At 37.1% G+C, this 24,685-nt stretch overlaps 1 protein-coding gene across 1 annotated transcript in view; it reads left to right on the top strand.

Annotated features, from left to right (window-relative positions):
• Positions 1-3,971: 3,971 nt before the first annotated feature.
• The window catches only part of LOC119652079, a 37,165-nt gene continuing 16,451 nt past the window's right edge, over positions 3,972-24,685 (top strand). The window contains exons 1-3 of the mRNA XM_038056017.1: positions 3,972-8,522; positions 11,121-14,291; positions 23,653-23,930. Of these exons, the coding sequence (XP_037911945.1) occupies positions 7,551-8,522; positions 11,121-14,291; positions 23,653-23,930 (4,421 nt within the window). The 5' untranslated portion in view covers positions 3,972-7,550. The remainder of the gene's footprint in view (positions 8,523-11,120; positions 14,292-23,652; positions 23,931-24,685) is intronic.

Below are 24,685 nucleotides of genomic sequence, written 5' to 3'. Positions count from 1 at the left end.
TGCCTTTGCCGTTGAGGTTTACTTTTCAAGCGGATGTTCGGTTATTGCAACACAGCGTGCATTTCGGAATCGCTTGAATTTAGCCCCGTTGGCTCCCGTCCCAGACCGCAAATCAATTGTTACATGGGTCACTACATTCAGACAAACTGCAAGTGCGACAAAAGGAAGAACTGGAGTCCCTCGGTCCGTTAGATCACCTGAGAACATTGAAGCAGTAAGAGCGTCAATGTTGCGATCGCCACGGCGTTCTGCGAGCAAACACGCACGTGTGAGCTTCTTCTTGATGTCGTTCCCGAGGGTGTTATTGTTTTTTTTTAGCGATTAAGCCCATTTTCATTTGTGTGGGTCGGTTAACAAACAAAACATGCGCTACTGGGCTGACACCAACCCTCGAGAATTGCATCAAAAGCCTTTGCATTCACCCAAAGTCACAGTGTGGTGTGCAATTTCCTCAGCTGGAATTATTGGTCCCTGGTTTTTTGAGGAAAATGAGGTTACAGTGACAGTGAATTCGGACTGGTATGTAAACATGCTACTGAATTTTTTTTCCCACGGCTAGAAAATTTGGATTTGGGGGACACTTGGTTCCAACAAGACGGTGCAAAGCACACACTTCAAGAGCATCGATGACTGTTTTGAGGGAACACTTTCAAAAGCGCCTTATCTCAATTAGAGGCGATTTGGAATGGCCGACACGCTCTCCCGATCTGTCCCCTTGTAATTTTTTTCTATGGGGTTTTTTGAAATCCCGTGTTTATGTGAACCGTCCAAGAACCCTACAAGATTTGAAGACCAACATCCAAGAAGAAATTGCCAACATAACACCTGCTATGCTAACAAGAGTCATGACAAACGCCAGAAATCGGTTTACGCAATGTATGGAGAATGGGGGACGTCACCTAACAGATTTGATCTTCAAAACAATGTAAATAAAACTAGACATGTACCTACATTATAAAAAATTATTAAATATTTCTCGATGCATACAATAGTTTTTATTCAGTTTTGAAAAAAGGAAGTTATGCTGCCGCACCCTGTATTAGCTTGCAAATGACATGTAAACACGATGGATTTAATTATTGCAAAATTTAGGAATATCACACATTAAATGGGAGAGAACGTGGTCTTGATATGGAGCAAATTCACTTAAATATGGTAGTTTTGATTACGAACAATGGAAAATTAATGCGCCAAAAGACTAGAACTATCATATTGAGGTGAATTTGCTCCATATTAAGACCACGTTTTCTCCCATTTAATGCATAATATTCCTAAATATACCATAATTAAACCCATATCATTTTTACATGTCATTTAAAAGCAAACATAATGAGGCAATTTTTATTAACTTTGCAGATTTGTAAGTTTAAGGCATCGTTACAAAAATACGTATTGAAATTTAGATGAAAAATCAGTTTTAAATTTTCTTTAAAGTTTGAACAATTATATCTTTGAAGTGATGTTGATGTTTGCCATTGAGGAAAATATCCATTTAGAAGAAATTTTAGATAATTTCAGAAAATGGTGTCAAATGATTGAGGAATGGCGAATTGCGATTTTTGGGAAGGCCAAGCTCTTCCACACTATTCACGAAAAACCATATAACCGTATAACGGTAAAAGAGAACATCAATTCGATGGACCACTTTTCCCCAAGCGAGAGTTAGTACTTATCATTAAATTTTGTACCACCATAAACGGGACACCCTGTAAATAGAAAATTTGTGTTTATAAGTCTTGACAGTTACAATTCCACCATTATGTGATGTTAACGAGAAGAATTGTAGTCAGTTTTTAGAATACGAAGTTGGATTTAAGTCAAGATTTCTCCGGGTTCCAGTGAGAAAAAAACCCCGGTAAGCGAAGGTCACTATATCGATTGATAAAATTATTTAATGATAAAGATGAGCTTGTGAAGTTATGCCTTGAGAATGGAAATGAAGTTAATTAATAATCCTATAATCTATAACCAAAATCCCATATGCAAAACTAATTATATTTTATCCTTTCTCTTACAGCTATGATAGATCATCCCGCCGTCGTGCTGAACGTTCTAAGCGTTCCCATCATCGTCGTAGTCCGACATCAGGTCGGCGCGGACATAGACATCGTCATCGTGACGAACGTTCTCATAGTACTTCACGACGTCGACATCGAGATCGTGAACGTGCTAAAGAAAGGGAAGATAGGACGACACCACCCAAGGTAAAAAAATTCCATTATATATGCAGGGAAAACAGAAAACTTTCAAAGATAATACTTTTAGTTTGTTATCTTTCTGAACAGTTTTTTTCTTCAATAACACAATAACAGTTCTAAAGTCGGGAAATTTTGAAATTGTTGACACCGAAAATACCCAATTCTTTGAACAATCTTTTAAGTTTAAGATGGTAAATTGTAGATTTTCATGATCAGGAAGTTGTGAATTGCAACCCAGGGAAATTCGTCGTCGGCAAGGCGTTCCTAACAGCAAAAGTTTGCATTTAAAATGAATTACTATATTTGTCAGGAAGTCAGAAGGTATTATATTGATAAGAAAATAGTGAGGTTTCGTGTAGAAAGAAAGTTATTAAAATTAATTTAATTTATATTTTTCGGTTACACGCATTTTGTTCGAAAATGGTTGACCCCACTGACACGGGGAAGGAGGGAATGTCAATGAAGTATTAGGTTGTTGCAAATGAAATGTCGGATTTTTCAATGAAGTGAAGTTAGTTATGATTTTAATGTTTAAAACTGCCGCAAGGTGACTCTGGTGGTATGGGATAATTGAGTATAAATAGTCTTTCGTTCGATCAAGGAGTCATTTCAGTTTCAATCGTCATTGAAGTTCCAAGTAAAACTCAAAGAAAAAAGCATGGAAAGGAGTCAAAAACGTCTACTTTTTCTATATGAATTTAAACTTGGTCACAACGCAGCGGAGGCAACCAGAAGCATTTGGAGCTGACGCAGCAAACGAACGAACGACACAGCGGTGGTTCGAAAAATTCCGATCAGGCGACATGACCCTCCAAAGTGAACCTCGTGGACACCCAGGATCATCGATCGACAACGACGAGTTGCGTTTGATAGTGGAATCTGATCCCCGATCATCGATTCGTGACATTGCAGAGAAAATAGGCGTACACTATTCGACAGTATCTCGGCACTTACAACAGCTTGGAAAGGTGAAGAAGCTTGATAAGTGGGTTCCGCATGAACTCAACGAGCAAAACATGGCGCTGCGAATGGAAATATCCAGTTCTCTACTCAACCGCAACAGGAACAATCCCTTTTTACGCAGAATAGTGACATGCGATGAAAAGTGGATATTGTACGACAACCGTCGCAGATCAGCGCAATGGCTAGATGCCGATCAGCCTCCACAACACATGCCAAAACCGAGCCTTCACCCAAAGAAGGTAATGGTAACTGTTTGGTGGTCTGCATCTGGAATTATTCATTATTCGTTTTTGGAGCGTGGTGAAACAATTAATGCAGAGAAATATTGTGCCCAACTTGATGAAATGCACGAGAAATTACGTGTTCAGCGGCCTAGATTGGTCAACAGATATGGAGTGATACTGCTCCATGATAACGCCCGACCTCATGTTTCCAGAATGACGGTCCAAAAATTAAATGAATTACAATATGAGACTCTTCCTCATCCACCATATTCACCCGACCTCTCGCCAACCGACTACCACTTTTTTAAGCATTTGGATCACTTTTTGGCGGGGAAACAATTCAGCAATGAAGTAGCTGTCAAAAGTGTCTTTGAAGAATTTCTTAGCTCTAGAAACCCAGACTTTTACGAAACTGGAATAAATGCCCTTGTATCTCGTTGGGAGAAGTGCATTGAAGCTGCTGGTTCTTATTTTGACTAATAAAATTAATTTTCATAAAAGTTATAGTTTTTTGAAATTTTACTCAAATATCCGACATTTCATTTGCAACAACCTAATAATATCAAAGTTAGATCAAATTTCATTTAATTTTATGTACTCAAAGTGCATGAGACGTAATAACAATTTATGCGGAATATATTCCTCAACAACACCGTGTCACATTGAATCTGAATAAACCATGGGTCTCCATGGAGCTCACTATTATGGATGAAGTGGCGTTCCACAATATGTATTCGTCGTCTCAAATCTAAAATTTAACGCAATGTCGTCCGTGATATTGCGCTCTATGGCCCCGAATGTTGGCCGATTATAAAAGACTGATCACGACAAGCCGATCCCATTTTTGAACGGAACAAAGGCTAAAGGAAAAGAATAATGGCCTAAAATGCAACATAAACTGTTACTAGAAAAATAAACATTGAGAATGTATAAAGCAGACGTCTGAAGGCTCAGTTCAAATAAATCAGTAATGTTTCAACAAATGCATGTATCGAAATCAAATCGAGCAATCGGTCGATGAGATATTCTTTTAAAATATCTTAAACAAAACGGGAAGCCTTGCACTGACGGCAAATGAAAAATTGTGGTGATATAATTTATTTGTTGATTACACATAGTAAATTACAATATAAATGTTGGCTCAATGTATTTTCTCATAATAGATCCTCGATTAGTAATTACTTGCAACTACACCATATACTCTAAACGCCCAACTGTCAACTAGGAAATGATACCTCTCTTGAACGTCAGTTCCTCTCTACGAGAAGGGCCGGTGTCCAATGCTTTTGATTTTTTTTCGAATATTCAGATAAATTCAAACGAGGCCAACATTTCTGATTAAAAACCACATCAACAGAAAGACCACATTTTCAAGTGCTCCCAGTTGTGTCTATGTTCTATATTTACTATTTGAGATTCAAGCAATACTGAGTATCTTATCTCACGCTTATAAAATAATGTTATTTGTACAATCAGAAAAGTTATATAAATACTACTTTATTGTCAAAGGCATCGCTAGAGTCATTTTTTTTGTCAAGTAAGTCAAGGGTGAGGTTAGTTTCCAACTATGCGACCTGTCTATATAAAATGTTTGAAATTTTCGAGAGGCAAATAATGTCCTAGGTTATATTCAGAACTTCCTCACATTTTTCAAACTTCTATGTGGGATGAAATATCACATAACAATGAAAAGCGCTATCCTAACACTATCTAGAATCAATGAACAAGTTGCTAAGCAATGAATCAAGAAGCAGCTTCCAGCTTCCAACGTGCTTGTATTTATTTTAGTTGGAAATTTCTGTATGCTTAAGAAATAATTATCGTCATGAAAACAGGATAAACTTTTGAGAAATAGTTGACACGTACAAATGGAATGATCATTCACCGTATATGGAAGCATAAAACCTTTCACACTTGATGGGAGCAACTCTTGGTTGTTCGATTTATTTCCATGTCGAATTATGTGTCACTGCCAGAGAAACAAATCAGTATCATTTCTGTTGGAATCAATGTGCATATCAACTGACCAGATGCAAGGCTGAAAGATCTGGAAGTAGGGAACATAATAAAGTTGCTAACGGTTATAAGCCTGCTTGAGATACTCTGATCAATAGGTACACTATAACCAATAAAAGGGACACAGTAGTTCTTCAAGGACGCGGTGCGATTTTCCCTTAACCGAATAATAATAATAAGTGACGTAGTCAGTTTTGATGAACTGTGAGGGAAAATGTTAGTTTCGGAAGCTATGAATGGCGGATGTCAATTTTGGATGAGTGCCTGAGTAAAACATTGCCGCCTTCAAGGCCACGATTCAAATTGGAGTCTTTCACAATTTATTACTTTTGTTGTCAGTGGCTGTCAACAACGTTCCATATCCCACACGATGAACTGAGTGACTCTTTTTTTGGTACTTACACTATGAAACTTTGATGAAAGCAAAGAAGAATTTAAGTTAAAATAGTGGCCAAGAGTTCAATCACGATATATGGTTTTTCGATAATGTTTTTGTCATGTGAGTGTATGTAAAATACATTTTTTTTTATTGTAGCCAATGTTCGCGATTTACTAGCATGGTTCATTGCAGCACGTTCGAAAAGTGCGGTACATGATTGGGGAAAATCAAAAATAATTACTCTGCCTAAAGTGATGTTTATCCTAGCGTTACAAGTTTCCTCATCCCGACATAGGTCATCAAGATCATCAAGCAATTCTTAAGAAAAACACGAGCTATATTCTTTTTTTTTTTAGTTTCCATCCCTTGAGCACGGCCACTCCATATGCATGAAGAGTGCAGATCACCTCTGACGATCAAGCGGAAAAACTCAACACATATGACTTGGGAATCTATGTAAATTGAAACGATAGTCAATCGCAGAGACTATTTGTTTCGGGAAAATGAATTTCCTCAACCAACATAGACGACGTCTCGGAAAACGCCATTGGCCAATTTCAAAGTCTTGGCGCTCTTGAAAAGTTCGCCTTCGAATTTTCAGTGTATGTTGGTTTCCTCTAGTTTTTGTTCGAAGTGAAGATGGGGGGAGAGTTTTCTTTTCAGTTCTAAATTTGTTCGTGTGCACGCCTGCCATTTTCGCGTGCTTTACGTTAATGTGCTCTTACTAAAAACTGAACTCTGGCTAAATCCTCTCACATGAGTATTATACCCGTTTTAAGATGCCGTCTAAAAGACATGGGCCATCGCGAACAGTATTACTGATCGTTCTATGTTTTTTTTGAGACTTTACGGGAAAAAAGTACAAAATACCGAGAGAAAATTTTATCGAACAGTTGTGCGCGGTTTTGGAAAACGTTGTTAACAATTTTAATTTCTGTATCTAAATTAATTTTCTTTTTTCACATCTATATGAGCCTAGCGTGAAAATTCGGAGTACAAAGAAATTCCAAATTTTTCTTTAAATCGATTGTATTCTTGTAAATTAAACTTAATCAGATTTACGACGAACCGGTATTGGCGCATGTCGTCGAAGGGCCTGCGTCCTAGTTAAGCTAGAAAGAGTTCGGTGTGTGAAAAACTATCGTTAATATATTCGTACTATACTTCTGAAAATCGTTACCTCAACAGCAAGTGTACATCATTACATTCTTGTGCAACATCCCAGAATATTCTCCGGAATATAAGTGTCGGAGTGTCAATGAATCCTTGAACTAAAATTTTTAAAAATGCGCATGTCTTGAAAAACTGACTGGTCTTTTAATAACGCTGATACAATTATTGTCAATCTCACATTTTTATCTTCTTTAAAGTGCAAGGGAATTTCCACTGAAAATAATTTATAATGATCTGTCGCACTAACTACAGCAGAGATGTGCTAAAGATTCGCATTTTCCATTCTATGCGCTTTCGTAAATGATGAGAAAATGCCAGTTGATTTTTCAATTTCGCTCAACCTAAAATTTGTTTTACGCGTTTGACCAAACACCTAATATTACTTTAAAAAAATGAATCTTTGAATTGATTAGAAACATTGTTAATTTCATCCTGCTGAATACATCTTCCCTGATTATTGAAAGAAATATAGTTTTTGAAGTGTTGTGTATAAAAATTAAACGGCACCTGTAATTTGAAGCTCCAAATAAACGCATACAGTGAAAAGTGCTGTGGAAGTTACGTTGGTGTTACGAAATTGTATTAGTGATACTGAAAATGTCTACACAGTCGCCTTCATTGAGTGACCCCATTAACAACAGTAATCTGAATAATAGCAGCAATGATGCTTCGGTCTCATTAGCACCAGTAACGTCAAATGATTCTATAGTATCGAATTGTACCCCACGGAACGTCCTTTTTTGCTGTTCAAGTCCAATCTGTCTAAATACCTCTACAATTCCAAAAATAGTTCCGGTCGATTATAAACAAACAATGGATGAAACCGCATTACTACCATCTTCTATTATAGATATTAGTGAAGCTTATAACGATATGAATTGCAACCACCAAAAAGGAGAAGATGTGCCAACCGAAGCACAAACGATTTATCCCATTTCGGTACCAAATTTGAACGATATCGGAATGACCAGTACGAATGGAATTATTATCAATGAAAATCTAGAAGCGGCAAAGATTCAGAAACACAAAACTCCACCACCTGATGTGAAAATCGGTGGTGTTGTGTTGAAGCGCATCGGACCGCCAAAAACGACAGTTCAAATAAAAAAAAACGAAGGACCAATGTTGGGAGTGGTTCTTCGTAAAGTTGAAAAGAAATTCGTTCCACAAAAAAGCATACTCGATGATGACAAACCGCTTTATCATATTTCAATTGTTCGAAGTACTGATAATAATTCCAAATCGAGTGGTTCTAAGCAAATGGGTTCAAGCAATACCACGAAAACAGTAACAAAATCATTCACTGCAACAACTGCTTCGCTTGCTGAACAGGCTCGAAAGAATAAGGAAAAAGCAGAAAATAATGCTTTGCCATTAACTAACAAACAATCATCAACTGCTAATGCTTCTAGCGCTGCTAATGTCAACAAACAAGCCCCTCACAGTCACCACCACCAACCCAAATCTCGAGCACCAATAACAATTCAAAAAATTGAGGGGGATAAAATTATCATTATTAAAAAGATACCTGTTCCTAAAAATGGAAAAATCCCAGATCATATATTGAAGGTTTTTATGTTGAAATTTAATATAGTTCGGTTTTTAGTTTTTTTTTTATCGTTTTCGGAAATGAAAAGTTTTTTTGAGGTCTTTGTTTAAACCGATTCGACGTTGTTACTGGTGATGCTTTCTTCATTGTGGTATGGTTTTGAACCCTCTAGAAACATTTCAACAAATTGATTAATGAGCATTAATGTTGTTTTGTTACTAGTGAACACACCTCCATTATTATCACCACTAGCTACTTGTTCACTACAAAAGGAAAATACTACTATTCATATCAGAATTTTGCCCACCAAGTTTATTTCATAATTTTCATAAGCTGAACATCTATAGGTTGAATGTGTTGAGGATGAGCAGACAGGCAGATATCTTAACTGAATATCCAAAACAGAGAAATGTAGATTTTCACTTGAAAGATCTTCATTAGTTCTTGCTAACTTTTAATACTGATTGAAGCCCAATTGGGTGATTATGATCTTACTAGCTGAAAACAGTGTGTTAGAGCACTTCATTCAAGACTGTAACGGCACACTACAGGACTACTGTGCCCTGTAGGAGGTAATGTGGTCAGCATTGCGCTCACCTAAGATTATTGCTTTGGTTCAAGTTCGCATTCACAGCTGACTCGACTGGAATCCGACATTCAGTTGTGATACAAATCCCTCTGCAACCAATGAGATTTGGCACGACGACACTTGTTTATACTGAGTATAGGAGGGAAAGGAATTTTCCTGAGACCCCCTCGGAGGGCTGTCCGGGTTCCCATAGTACCAGATAATTCCTAATGGGACTTCGTGGCCGGAGCCACTTCAGATGAGTGCCGTGCAGACTGGAGTCTGATCGCCCTACTAGGCCTCAGAACATTCGTCTACTGCCCCACGACCAGCAATTCGAAGTGAAAACAGTGTGCCCCAGTGCCATCTCTAGGAGGTTCTCCTCTCCTTTGACCATGTGGTGTTGACGCAGCCGACAGGGTTACTGCACCAGTTCCAATCTGGCACGGGCAACTTTAATTCAAATTTGAGAGCATTGTCTTTGAAACGCTAGGATTAGAATTCCAATATGTTCAGTTCTATGGAACTAACGTTGCTTCAGCAGTAAACAAACGGAAAGCAACGAAACACTGGTATTGTTAAATAAGTAGGCTTTGAATTTTAGTGAAATTAAATCAATTGACAAAATCAGTTATTAATCTCATTTTCAACTCTAAATATGAATTGGTTCTCATTTTTTAGAACTAGAATGAAAACCTATTAGAAATTGCAAAAATTATATATGTAGGAGTATTAAAAAATCATGATATCATTGGCAAAGTTTTTATTGTTTGTCTAACGCTGATGATACTTCAACAAATTAAGGGAGCCATCCCGTGTGAAGGCCTTTTTTTGCCTTTTGGAAATACAAATATGAATTTTTCACCACATATTTATTAATATCTTGAGCACGCGTAATAAATCTCCAGCCCGATAGCATAGTACATTATTGAAATACGGAGCAGCGGTGTTTTTCTGCTGCCATACTAGGGACCGCTGTGCTCATCTTAAAGAAAAAAAATAAACCGCATTTTAACATGCGGACTTAACCACAGTTCGCAAACTAGGATTATTAAAAAATATTGAAAAGTAAATTTTTGGTGCTTTGTTATTTTTTTTGTAAATTTTGGTGAATTTTTTAATGAGTAAAGAAACGGCCCAATGAATGTTCTCAATGCGTCGTGAAAATCTCAACGAATTTCGTTGGATAGGTTTTGGACTATGGTGGTAGCAGATTTTCAACATGCAGTTTCGTGAAAAACGGATTTAAAAATTAGAATGTGATTATTAAACATACAACTTTAACTGACCATTAATCTGCTACACCTAGTCAACAAACCATCGGTTTCATAAAAACATGTAAAGCCTTGGCTTCAATTTCCATTCTTTTAGCGAAGTCATTCGAACGTCGTTCGGACCAGTAAATTTGAACTTCATTGCCACAGTCGACGTAAACCTGACATACGGCATTACCTATTTAATACTGTAATTTCCGAACGACTCGGAATATCGAAGAAACAGTTCGCCCAAATATTCTACACTAAAACTGGATGCAATTGATGCCGAAAAAAATCGATTCTTCGGAGCCGATACATATCCTTGAAAACAGTAAATCAATTCATTCTAAACACCAATAGCATCTCATTAGTGTGCTAAAATAGACAAGCTATTAAGCAACGGTATTATCAATTATCATTTACATTTCATTATCGTGTGTTCTATAGTAGTCTTGACAAGTCTGCTTTTAGATATCGTAGGTCTCCTCAGTAGTAAATTCGAATTTTTTATGGTGGTCGCCGATGTTTTATATGATAAAATTCTTTTTGAACTTTTCATATCATAATATCAAATTCTTCAAACATTTGATTAAATATAATTCCGATACATTCATAATAATCTATTTGAACAAATGTTTGGAGTTTCTTGCTAAAAGTGTGAACAAATCGCTAGGGGTGGCCTATGCATTAATTTACGACATTTCATTCAACAGCCATTATTGCATCTTAACTCTTCATTATGTTAAAATCTCATGAAAATAAGCCTACGAATATTCGCATTCCACAGTTTTTAGAGCGTTTCGCCTAGGAAAACAAACTATGCTCAAATTTTTTTCCAGAATCGTATTTCAACTTACGATTTTCCCAATCTTTGCGAAAATGAGTTGAGTAAGCTCCCTACATTCTGTAATTACAATCAGCCAAAATTATTTCTTCCACAATTAAGTAAAGCTCGGGATAGGGAAGAACAAAGTTCCGTTAATATGAGCAATCCAAAAATAATGGAAAAATCTACACCTTCAAGATCTTCTCAACCTCCGGCATTGCCTCCCAAGTCATCATCATCAACAAGAATTAATTTCTACAATGTGACACATCAAGAAATGAAGCCCGGAGGGAAGACACCAATGGCAGAAATGATAGGATCAACACCTCCATCAGCCCAACGTCCGACAGTAGCATCGGAAACAACGAATATACCTGAACATAGCACCGTTGGGATAGCAAAACTCCCTACTAATTTGTCTAAGTTGACTTTCAGTGAGAACCATGAAAAACCGCAGCAAAATACAATTCCCACCAAAAAGCAGCGTACGCCATCACTGTCAACGTCACTTTCTTCTTCCGCCTCATCTTCATCTTGTTCACCACCGGTACAGTCAGCCGTTCGCGCTACCCCTCCATTCCCATCCCAGAAATCATCGTCTTCTAAAATGCTATCTGACCTTGCAAAAATTTTAAATAATAGTGAAAGTTCATCGACTGCCAATCAAAGTCGAAATAATCACCCACAACGAAGCGACAACAGTACACAACCAACATACAAGAGTAACTATAAATGCCCGCCAGATAAGGAAATTCAGGCAATTAAATCGGTAACTTGTTCGCAACAGCAACAGCCGCATGTATCCGTGCAACCAAATAAACACGTGAATCCAACTCTCACCAGTGATATCTACAATGCCGATATAGATTACATGAATACTTATCTGAAAAGTCTTCCCGATTACAGTGAACTTGACAAGAAAATACACAAAGAATTCAAAAAATGTGAAGATCTATATGATCAAATAAAGAGCATAAATAGTGGGATCGTGGCGCAGAAGAATCAGTTGGCAAAATCAACTTCACACCAAAGTATTGGGTCAGGATTCGGAGCAGTTGGCGATGTTTCGCATAGCGGTCTTAGCACCCAAAACAAACTAAGTCGAAGTATATCAAGTACAACTATGCCAAATCAAAATTTCCCTTTGGATCATCCTGAAATTCGTGGATTTTTGCCGAAATTGGAAAAATTTGGAGTGAGCGAAAGCTCATTTGGAGTAAAGAAAGGAGTTCAAAAAAGTGCTTCCAATTCATGTATCAATCTGAGGCCCATGGGAAAACAATTGATGAATGCTTTCTGGTCGAATAATATCAATGGGAAAGATCAAAAGAAATCTGGCTGGAATTATGAAAAAATCATTGCTGCTACACCAACGAAAGAAACTTCCGCACCTAGATTTGAACCAGAGCCTGTTAAATTGCAAAAAAACATGTCTCTTCCACAATTAAATTGTAAATCCATTAATCAAAATCAAAAAGGATCGATTCAAGCTTTGCAGCCAAGTTCAAAATGTGGGCAAGCATACCCACAACAGCCTCAACAACTTGCTCAGTGTCAACCACCAGGATTTATGAACTTAAGTAAAAGCATCTCGTATTCTAATGTGCCACAAGGAATCAAATCGTCCAGTAAAACTAGTATACCGTGCTATGCAAAGCCAACAATCTCTACCCTGAATAAAAGCTGCTCGAATGGTCACTTGCCGATGATGCGGCCATCAACAGCTGGCGGACCATTTTCAAATCAGGGTCCTCCCTCGAAAAATGTTATGAAGAGTTCATCAAGTAGTTCCATTTTCTCCGCCAAGCAAACCAATCAGCCGTTTTTCTTGCGACGCAAAGAAGCTTCTAATGTTCAGCTGGCACCTAACGTTAAGCAAATTGCTACGCGAAATACGGATTCAGTAAAATCAACTTGTCAACAACAAATAAACCACAAACCTCAAGAGGCAGTTACCTCATATATATGCAACATTTTCAAAAGACCAGTGGTACCTGGTCATAAAGATAGCGGGAATGGCGGTTTCGTCTCCAACGAGAATAAGGCTGTGATTAACGTAGGTAAACAAGGTCCAAAAACGCTGCCTTCAAAGCAACAAACGCAGCAGGCAACTTCCATAGAGATGGCAGCTACAAAAAAGCAGAAAAATGCGGAGAATCATTTTGAAAAACGATTAAATGACATATTGAGAATCACTGCGAATTTCAATCAACAAAGCAAAGAGAAAAATGCATTTCCCATAAAAAAATCCAATAGCACCTCCGCTGTGCCGCAGACTAGCATGTTTAGACAACCTCATCAACAAGCACAAGCTCAACGATTTGTCAAGCGCCCTATTGATGCAAAAAATATTGGCTTGAAGATTGGAGGAGGTACGCATCAAACGACCGAACAAAGTCAAGTCAATTCTGCCATCGTGACTAAAAATGAATCCCAGACACACCAATATCAATCTGCCCCAGGTGCCACGCCAGATGCAACTAACGTGCATGACAAAACTCGTCCTAGCAATGCGGCCCTAACCTATTCCTCTAAAGGGTTGAATAAATCAAATGGTGTTAATGTCACTAATAACGGCTCTAAGATGGTTGCCAAATATCTTGCAAGTGGGCAAACACCGACCGGTGCAACCACAACTCCGTTGTCTACTTTCACATGCGCTGCAGCCAGCAGTAATAGCGACGAAGTGTCAGTAGCTCAGAAGAGGCCGCAAGTCAACAAAACCAGCTGCGGAACTACTGGCAATAATCAAAGAGCACTGAATCAGGGCGAGTTGAAAGGAAACGACCATAAAGGCGGCAACAACAATCCTTATTATGACGATAATATGCGCACTGACATTTTGCGAACATTCGATCCATACTTTTATCCTAAACCGAAGCAACATCAACAACAGAATCAAGGTAAAGGCTTACCACAAGCAATGCCACAGTTACAACAGACACTGCAATGTGGGACTCACCAGCAACAGGCGCAGTTGCAGTTGCAGTCTTTGCAACAACAGCTGCAGCCAGCGCCATTAAACCAATCGCTGCCAATGGGCTTCGGTTGTCATCAGCCCCCGCAGCAACCATTCCCTCCGACCAGCAACCACCAAAGAGCGAACAACAATAATTTCAATTCGATAAAAATCTTTGAGGTAGACTTCATTTGTAAAATTTGATGTTTTTGAAGATTTGTTGTTGCTAACAATGCAGTGTTCCACGTCGCCTTTTGCTAATGCCTTGTCCATAAACATTAACAAAGGGAATAGTGAACAGAAAGTTAACCTGAACCACAACACACTCTTTTAGCCAATTGGTATCAAAAGATATTTAACTGTAATTCTCAATTCACTCATGTAAATGTTTCAGAGTATACCCAACATGAGCATTACCTAACGCATTGAGATATTTTGATAGCAGCATTTATTGTTCGTCAATGTGTTGCTAACGTACATTTGCATGATTTGAGCATACGAAACTTTCAATCTTTTAGGTACGACGCTTTTGTGCTGAGTGTTTCGTTGTTTTTTGAATCCTAGTAAAAGCTTGTCTTGCGGCAACTTTTTTTTATATCATTAACGTAACAAAGTGAGAATGCGCATTGAGTGTGATCAACCGGGTTGCGCTTGAACCTGGATAAGATGGATTATGCCAATTGTACTGCAGCATAGTGCAATACACTTCAGTTTTTTTTTAATTAAACGACAGGCTGAATAACACTGTGCTATGAACGTGACTTTGAAGGAGCCATATCCGTAAGTAAACTTGATGGATTTCAGCGTCTTCAGTCTTATACTTAATTAAAACAGCATCGTATTCTATAGTATGTTTATCAGAATTAACTGCGGGCGAAGAATTAATATATCATATAAATAGCTTCAATTGAAGAAATATCGTAGAAGTTCAAATTGGAAGGGCATAATCCCTACAAGTAATCTAGAAAAGTATTCCGTCGATTGTAAAAGTCGAACCGACTGAAAAATAATCTTTCGGCAGTACATGTAACGTGAAAGTGTACGGCAATAATCCAATTTTGTAATCACTTCGTGTATTACATAGTATCTGATCTCTCCGCCAAAATAACTTTCGACGATATCTCGCCTAGGATTCGAATCTTGGTTTGGACTACGAAAGTTTTTGGCGTTTTGTGTAAAAAAAACTTATTAAGGTCGATTTAATTTTTCTCTGGCTGTGTGTTATCAGCATTTTTCTCAAAAATGGCTGAAACGATTCAAATTTAAATTTAGTGGACATATGGGAACTACGAAGTCCCACGAGTAAAGTAAATTACATAAGTTTACGAAGAGTCTAAAGAGGACTTTCCATACTTGCAAAGGGAGAATGTATTTTTTTTCATCGACTTCATCTGTGTGTGGGGTATCAAATGAAAGGTCTCAATCATCACTTTCACAATTTTCAGCTTAAATGGGAAAATAGGGAAGTAAAGAATGAAAATGTGCAAACTCAAAGTGGGCATCATTTTCGGAATGCACTCAACTCGAAAACCTGAAAAAAAAATTCAGAGCGATGCGCCTATATAAAAGTTAGGCCTCAAAATATGTCCTATCCGCTATAAGCTCAAATTGACTTAATAATAAAATATTACGGAATTTTTTAAATTGCCGGGAAACTCCCTTTTTGTTCATACCAGGAGTACCATCTTTTGCAGCAGCATAGAGGATAGTATATCGTGAATTTTGTGGAAATCCGGCTATTATCTTATCAATTTCGCGCGAATTCACAGCATCTTAAGCCACAGAAATAAGATGCTAACGTCATAATTAACGAGAATAATTGACTTACATTGAAAATCAAAACCCCATATATGAAGAAGGTACTTTTCCTCAGCCTTTTTTAAGGTTTTGTGTAAAATAAAATCTCATTAAAATCGGTTTACTGTCTGTCTGTCTGTCTATCACACGCATTTTTCGCGGAGACGGTAGGAGCGGTTGACACTAAATTTGGTGGAAAGGTGGTATCTCTGAACGCTCACGGATACAGTGAGTTACATCCTTTTACGTTGAATTTAAGGGGGGGGGGGGTCCCAACAAATATAGTCATTAGGGATATCAAATGAAAGGTCTCGGTTAGCACTTTCCGAACCTGGTCTTAGTTTGGATATTTGTTGGAAAGGCGGGGAGTTCGTGGGGTCGAAAGTGATAATTTATTTAACGGGGCCATTCTCACAGAAGCTGCCCAATCGAGATATCTGAAAAAATCAAGAGCCTACCACTATATGGTGGCTAGGCTTCAAAATACCTTCCATACAGATATCCCTTCAAATAAAGTTAATAATATGATAGTATATTACTGTAATTTTCAGTAATTGGCAGCAGAACCTCCCTTAAGTTCATCCTAGCACCACGAAATTTTGCAGTAATGTAGGCTTGATAAAGCTTGATCCTACCAAGATTGGTGGAAATCGCACTATTAGTAACAAAGTTATAACAGGTCAAAGTTGTCACTTCTTTGGAAATTCAAGATTTTGAATGTCAGTATCTCAAGAAAGTGGATATTCTCACATAATACACCCAGCGAAAGAATTATATGTGCAAAAATATATTTGGTATGATTTCTTTTTATAATAATTGTTATTATTCATTGAATACGCAGATAACTTCGTGTATGTGTGTAGTTTCTTAACACAATCGGTTTTTTTCATTTTCGCTCTGTTGCGGTACCGTTATTTAACAAAAACCTGCGGCGGCGTCTGTCTGTTGAAGGAAATATTTATATGTGCATTTCAATAGCGATAGTGTTTTGAAGCGCGCAGTGTGAAAGTAATTACGTTTTGTGAGTATTTTAATCAGTAAGGAAATTCAAGAAGAAGGTAAATTTATATTTATAGATTAAAATAGTTATTTTTCGAACAGAAAATTTTTTTTTAAAGCACTATGCCACGTGGAACCACTCTGACGGAAAATGAGCGTGGGATCGTAATTGGTCTTCATGAATCTGGTATGAAAATTGGGGAAATTGCTGCAAGAGTTAATCGCCATCGGAATACGATTAGAAACTTTCTGGACGACTCTGAAAATTAAGCCAAAATCAAGCGAAGTGGAAGAAAACCCATGGTTTGTGATAGGACCAAACGGGAAATCGGTCGCCTAGCTGTGTTCAAAAACATGAGTGCTGGACAAATTAAAGCAGAACTGGATCTGCAAGTGACTAGGCGTCGTATTCAACAAATTTTACATGAAAGCAGTAACATTCGATATGAAAACCGCAGTGCCAAACCCAGACTCTTCCCTCACCATAAGAAGGCACGTCTCCAGTTCGCTGAAAAATATAAATTTTGGCGCGAAGAGTGGCGAAATGTCATCTTCAGCGATGAGAAAAAGTTTAATCTGGATGGACCAGATGGTTCCCAAAAGTATTGGCGAGATTCCAGACAACCACGACAGACGCGCTACTCTCGCAATTTCAGCGGTGGATCTCTGATGGTATGGGCAGGTTTCGGGTACCATGGAAAGACACCAATTTGCTTTATTTCGCATAAAGTCAACGCGCAGATGTACGTGGAACTCCTTAACGATGTACTGTTAGACTTTGCTGAAGATATTTATGGTGAGTCCTGGACTTTTCAGCAGGACAACGCTTCAATACATTCTGCTAAGTTTACAAAGCAATTCTTTGCTTCCAAAAATGTGCCTTTATTGAAGTGGTCTGCTGTCAGTCCAGACTTAAATCCAGTGGAGAATTGGTGGAGTATTCTTTCTCAGCAAGTCTATAAAAATGGCCGCTAATTTGACACCCTCAAGGACCTCAAAGAAGCTATCAAGGAAGAATGGGCCAAAATCGACGATTCTACGCTCCATTCCTTAATTAATTCTATGCCATTTAGATTAAGTCAAGTGGTTTATAATAATGGAGACCATACTAAATACTAAAATATCAATTCTTGTTTTTATAGCTTATCTTTCTTATTTTTTTTATAATCTAATTTACTTTTGCACATATAAATATTTCCTTCGGAGCTTAATTTTTTCACTTTATATTGACTAAAAGAGCCAACAGAATAAAAAGGGCAATCTATTTTTTGTATTCTTATATTAAACCTGTTTCAATAAAAATATAAACAAAATCAAATAAAACCACTTTTGTTATCAATTTGAAAATAATTGTTTGCACATATAATTATTTCGCTGGGTGTATATGCGCATATTACGTGTTACGTACTAATAGGACAAATTCACACTCAAATGTTTTTATAAAAGAAATACACAAAACCTTTCGATCTAAAGCGCCCAGCTTCCGGTTTCCCGACTTGTTTAGATTGTAGGTTTTCTGATCAGAAAAGTTTAACTTATGAGTGCTGGATAGTTTTTCCATGTACTAATATGATCTTCCGTGAAATTCACAGTTTGTTATTAAACAAGTCGGAAAGCCACAAGCTGGGCGCTTCAGATATAAAAGTGTTGTGTTAATCTTATGTGTTTCAATTCGTACATAGCTAATACTTTAAAACATTTCTTCATATATTTCAAAACTCCAAGATATATGTACAGATTTACATATTAAAGCCAGATGTTGTGCTTATCCTAAACAAACAAGCATTGTCTACACCACATATGACGCATATATCTCAAAGGCATTCCAATATATTATTTTTACTCCGTGCACAAAAGAATACGTGCATATACATTGAATATCACTGCTACTAACTTACATATTCATCTTAATTGGATAAAACGGGCAAACTTCATTGGCATATACTAATATATGTATATGTCGTTCTTCGTTAATAATAACTGAATTTACTTCAAACTTCTGTTAAATTTTATACTTCTATGATAAACTTAAGGGGGGATTCTGGCTAAATTTCTAAAATATGGTAACTTTATTGGTGCAGATATTAGAAAGGGATGTTTTTTGAAGCGTAGATTTTATATAGATGCATCATTTTTCAGGTTTTTCGGTTGTATAGTCTCGAGAAAAGATATGTTTCACTTTTTGGGGCTCACATTTTAAGCCCCCTATTCCACTCAATAGCAATATTCAAATAGAACTAGTTTCATAAAGTAATAATTGAACCATTTCATATCCCACGCGACCATATTGAGTGAAGAAATGTTGCATGTATCATATAACGGAATTCACAGACCGCACGGTCTCGTCAAATTTCGTGACAATAAATTCAGCCGTTTCCGAATAAATCGGATGTCACAGAGAGATAGACATACTGAATCGATTTCAATAGGATTTGATTGCAGATTGTGCCATCGCATATGTATGACCATAAAATTGTTAGATTATTGGTAAATATCTATTATTGATAGACCAGTAGCTTACTCCAAACTACAATTTTATTTTATTATGTATACATATATTTCGGGAGCAGCTTACTCCCTTCACCAGTACAAAGCTACTTAGTAGCTATACATAATAAAATAAAATTGTAGTTTGGAGTAAGCTACTGGTCTATCAATTTTAGACTTAACTACAAACAGAAGGCAATATCTAACATTTTTTAAATATCTATTAGTTATTACCATAGATTGAATTTTTCACCGATAAAGTTGTTGTTTCTGAATGTGGTTCAATAGGTATGAAACGTTCGAAATATTTGCTGTCTCGTGATCCATACAATTTTATGTAGTAGTGTGGACAGATACAGTGGATGTTGAGATAGTTCAAAATTTGATCCCATAATATCACCAATAAAACTGTATATTTTTATTTATTTTTGATGTTTTTTAAAAGTAATCAGTGTAGACAATTCAGTACGCATTACAAAAAACTCGTTGATAATTTCATAATCTTCTATCTCTTTTGAAGTCAAATGGGCATGAAATATTTCGTTTCGAATGTTCCATTATTTCTAGAGTTATGTATCGAGGAGGCGAGCCCCCTGCGAAGGAAAAACGTCAAATCACCTTTTGAACTGATCAAACGATTGCGCTTATGTTTCATTGACATTCAAATTGTTCCGTAATTAGTTTTTCATGTAATATAAATAATTGCGATATATCTATACCCTTCGACTATTTCGCTGAAAATTATATTGAGAATTTTGTCAAAAGCTTAGAAAGGACCCGCTTTCCCTCGATGCTCTAAACGAAATTTATCTAAATTTAAATTAAGTTACCCAATCGTAAAATTCGTAGGCATAGGATGAGCATTACGCGCGGCTGTGATTATTATCCTGATTTGACTCAGGTACTCATTCACAGCAGAGTCGACTGGTATATGACATATAGTCGCACAATATTGTGTTTTTATGCCAGTTTTTGTACCCTAGACATACATGTATATTTAGATAAAAGAGTCCTTTCCTGTCGCCTTTGTGGCTTAACACGCCTTGATCACATCCGAAATGAGGATGTCCGGGGGGAAATGGGGTTGCATCAATCGTGGAACAATTGAGAGAAAGGCGTCTTCGATGATATTGTAATTCGTGCTAATAAGAATTCACTTGCCAAGATTGGTCCAAAAATTGATATTGATGGTAAACGACCAAAAGGTCGGCCGAGCAGCGGTGGGTTGATACGCTGGATGGGGATTTGAAAGCTTCGCGACTACATCCAGATCAGGAAAATGTCGCAACCGATCACAGGTAGCCGACCCCAGAAGTTTTTTCAAATAGGCTATACATAACAGGGTATCCGGGGAATTTGGGCGAAAATTGTCAGCGTAAATTTCAGTTAAAAATCAATAATGGGTGACATTGGATTTCAAATTTAATGGCAGGTCAGATATGGCATGCTGCGGTGTTTTCAGATGTGACATGACGCAGTTTAATCAGAATCCAATCGTTTAAAACAAACATGTCGTCGAATTGGACTGCGGAGGAATTATATAAACAGGTTCGTTTGTCTTTTTATATTCATACTTCGCGACGCAACGCCTGGGTATGTTACAAAAACCTCTTCAATTCATTTATGATATGAACACACTGCCAGAAAAAAGAACAAATCCTCATCTTAGGGGTCGCTCGTTCAAAATTGATCCATTTTATTTTTGGCTTCAATTCGATTCATCATGTCATTGATACTTTCATAAATGTATGCTTTTTTCACATGATGCAAAAATATACCAAACAGTTTTATCCTCCGATGACGTCTGTGGGCGAACTACCTTTGAAACAGTGGAATGAACAAATTTTAAATTGTAAACACTTTGTGATTTGAATCAAGTTCATCAAAACCAGAAACCAGAGGAAATGATCGCAACGCCTAATTGAAATTCCTCCAAGTCGTTGATGACGTTTTTAAAGCTACAAACAATCATAAACGTCATTTGTCTTGAAATAAGTCATTTCCGTTAAGTTTAGCAAGTTAATTTCTGCTACAAGAGTTGCTTTTTTCGTCGATTCTGCGGAGTAATATACATAAAAATATAAAAGGCTGGTGTAATATTGAATCCCCTGAATAGGATCAATGAAGTTTGTAAGTCTTTATAACTTTATAAAGCTGATGCTCTAAGAATGTCAGAAATCGACCAATTCCCCTGCGCGGTAAGTTTAAAAATATATAATTAGCACACTGCGAGTATTTCACAAAATATCGCTCTGTCGTCTCTTTCTCAAGTGCTCTCATTTTGGATTGCGTCCATTTCCTTTTAATATCGTTGCAGTTACACCGCAGAGAGTGTGATGAATCGTTCATGATACTGTTCAAAAATCTAGGGGTAACAAAAAAACTACTTCTATGCACGAAATCGTTGCGAGAGGAGATTGACTCCCAGAAAATTCATCTATTTCAGCTATTTATAAATGTTCACCACAAAGTTGGATTCATTCAAAAACAACAAAACAATATAAGACGAGAATGGTTTTTAGATGATATGTACCCTACGATGTGCTGAGCGAGTATTCATATTTTCAGCCTCTTTGGGGAGAAAAGAGAAAAGTTTATTACCATTAATTTTCTTCTGTTTCTAATGCTCAAATGGTGACTTCTTGATGTAGGCAGCATTATCTGAGCTAGTTAAATCACCCCTGAGAAAATGAAAATGTTCCCCTTTTAACGCTATTTCAATAATATCAAACTTTTGTTCCACATAATTGTATTTTATTAATCAGTATGACCCATCCGTCGGACAAGTGTTAAAAAATTTCGAAAAAAGAAGATGAAAAACTACATGTGGTTTGAAGCAATGAACACACAGAAAATGATTCCTATTAATCAACCCATTACCACCCAGGAAACATTCTCACAGTTAAAATTTATCAATAATATTACTAAAAATTGAAATTAAAGCGTGCGACAGTTCAAAAGACAAGTGCGTTCTCGATATTACCGCAAGATATTGAGACACTCTCTCTCTTTTCGAAAATTTCTAATTTCTCGGATGAAACGAAGCGGTAGCTGGGCCCAGCAGCGAACTCGCCAACTGCCTATTCACTAAATTTATTTTCCGAGCAATTTATTGAGTTTTTCATATTTAGCCTTGCAGTCAAGAAAGAAAATTATACCCTAGAAAAATTCTGTCAATTCACTAAAATAAGAGTTTTAGAGGACACTCTCATCTTCCGTCTGTTTTCAGTCGTGCGCTAGTGTATGCTTTCGACTTTCTACATTGTGCACACCACTGGCTGCGCATTTCGCTTAATAGGCGGTTCGTAATTCGCAAAGAAAAAAAACCAGGACAACGGTCGTGAAGAAGTGTTTATTTAAAAATTTTGGTTTTTTTTTATTTCTAACGATTTACGCAAGTATAAATGAAAATGTTAAAAATCTTGTGAGATAAGACCTAAGGAAATTTAGATATTATTTCCCGGATACAGGCGTACAAAATTTACCAAAATCTTATATGTTTCAATCCTTTCTTTTTTGGTACATAAAAGTGCATCGATTTCCTTCCGCCGAATAAACACAAAAGTATCTTGCGAGTTAAATACCCGCAAATTAGTTCAACGAAGAGTGCTTTCAGTGCGGTGCATAATCTATTTTCGTTCAGGGTTTTGTGAAAAAGGAGGTGACGATGTGAAATACCGGCTTATCATTAATGTTCGTCAGCATTATAATACAAAAATAATAAAAGGAATTCTAAGACATGAACTGAAAAGGCGCGATTTCCGCAAAAGTAACAAGAATGAATTGTTTGAAGCAACAAAGACAACAAAATGACCGAGCATCAGCGCCGTTTTCAAGAAATCGCCAAAATTACCTTTCATCAAATTATTCTGTTGGAAATTGGGCGACTGAAAAGTGTTTAACTTGATTCTGAAAGATCTACAATCGGTTGTACGTATGCACGTTCTCATCGAAGAAATATTGTCAACCGAAATTTAGTTAATTTTTTCTCGCGTCAATTTAAATAATTTTTTTAATTGGTCGTTTTTGAAGAAAATTTTAAGGGACGAGTGATACTTCGTCGCTCAGTAGAAAACAACAGAATGGAATATATCAACGTTCTAGTTACAGTCACTCTATACGCGCATAACATTCTATAAGGCTATATGTGCATTAGAAATGATATAGCGTGTTTTCAAGGAATGCATCTCTTGTCAGGAAGGATTGTATTGAGCCAACAAGCTAGCAATTCCCTTGAAAAGTTCAAGCAATCTGATTGATTTTTGCGTGGGATCATTGTGAGAGCGGATTTTTCAATGCCAATATGGCGGCATCTGCGATTGTAGCTGATCCGCCGAAATCTTCGACTAAAGATCAGTCTGCGTTGGGTGCGTTAAACGCAGAAACTGTCGGGAATTCGACGCAACGCCGACATCGGTATACTCGTAGCTCAACGACAAGTGTAACACAATTGTTAACCGATAGTTGCAACAGTATCTTGCAAAGATTTCGGCGTAATCCTAGTGAACGACCCGAAAAAAAGTCGAATAACAATCGGTAATTCAATTTATTTTTTCACTGAAATATACATAACCAAGATAACGGACTTAAATGCAAGAGAAGAACTAGTTATTCTATTGCCAACGTGCAAATTTGAAAGCATAAACGATTGCTGATTACTGGCTGCAGACTTTAAAGAATTTAAGTGTGAATAATTACGAAGCAAGTGTGCGTTTTGGCTTCTTAAATAAATTAGAGATAATATAAGATCCACTGCTAAGGAACACGACTATGAAGTTTTGAAATTGTTGTTAACTTATGAACTGCACTCGTTTCATGTGATTGTTTGAACGGCAAAAGGCGACCAGATTCAAAGGCCGCTCAGTCAATTGTTTGCTCCTTGTAGGAAATGAAAATGCAGACATTTGAAGGGGGATTAGTGACATATAAACTTCACCTAGGTTGAAGGTATGCAACTAAGCAGCAAAATTGGCTTTTCGTGCAAATATTTTCGAGGTTATTCCATGGTTGTGTTCGTAACACACACCATAGTAAAAGTGGATACATTTTCGAGCTTTGAATGCTGCATTTACCCTAGCCGCAAAGTGGAAATTTCGATTCTCTTTATTTTTAGCATCAACAGGTTGAGGCCTTTCTCAATTGATATACCTTCAATGAAGTAGCAAAAATGAATCAAACTGCGTTGAAATTATATTAAATTCCCTTAGTGCGATTAACACATCTCGATTCTTCGTGTGCATTACGAAATGTTTTGCATTTTCTTTCTTATGATATATCATAGCTTAAGTCAA

This window comes from Hermetia illucens, chromosome 3 (genome assembly GCF_905115235.1).
Source record: "Hermetia illucens chromosome 3, iHerIll2.2.curated.20191125, whole genome shotgun sequence".
NCBI lineage: Eukaryota > Metazoa > Arthropoda > Insecta > Diptera > Stratiomyidae > Hermetia > Hermetia illucens.
This window is presented reverse-complemented; position numbering and strand designations above follow the sequence as displayed.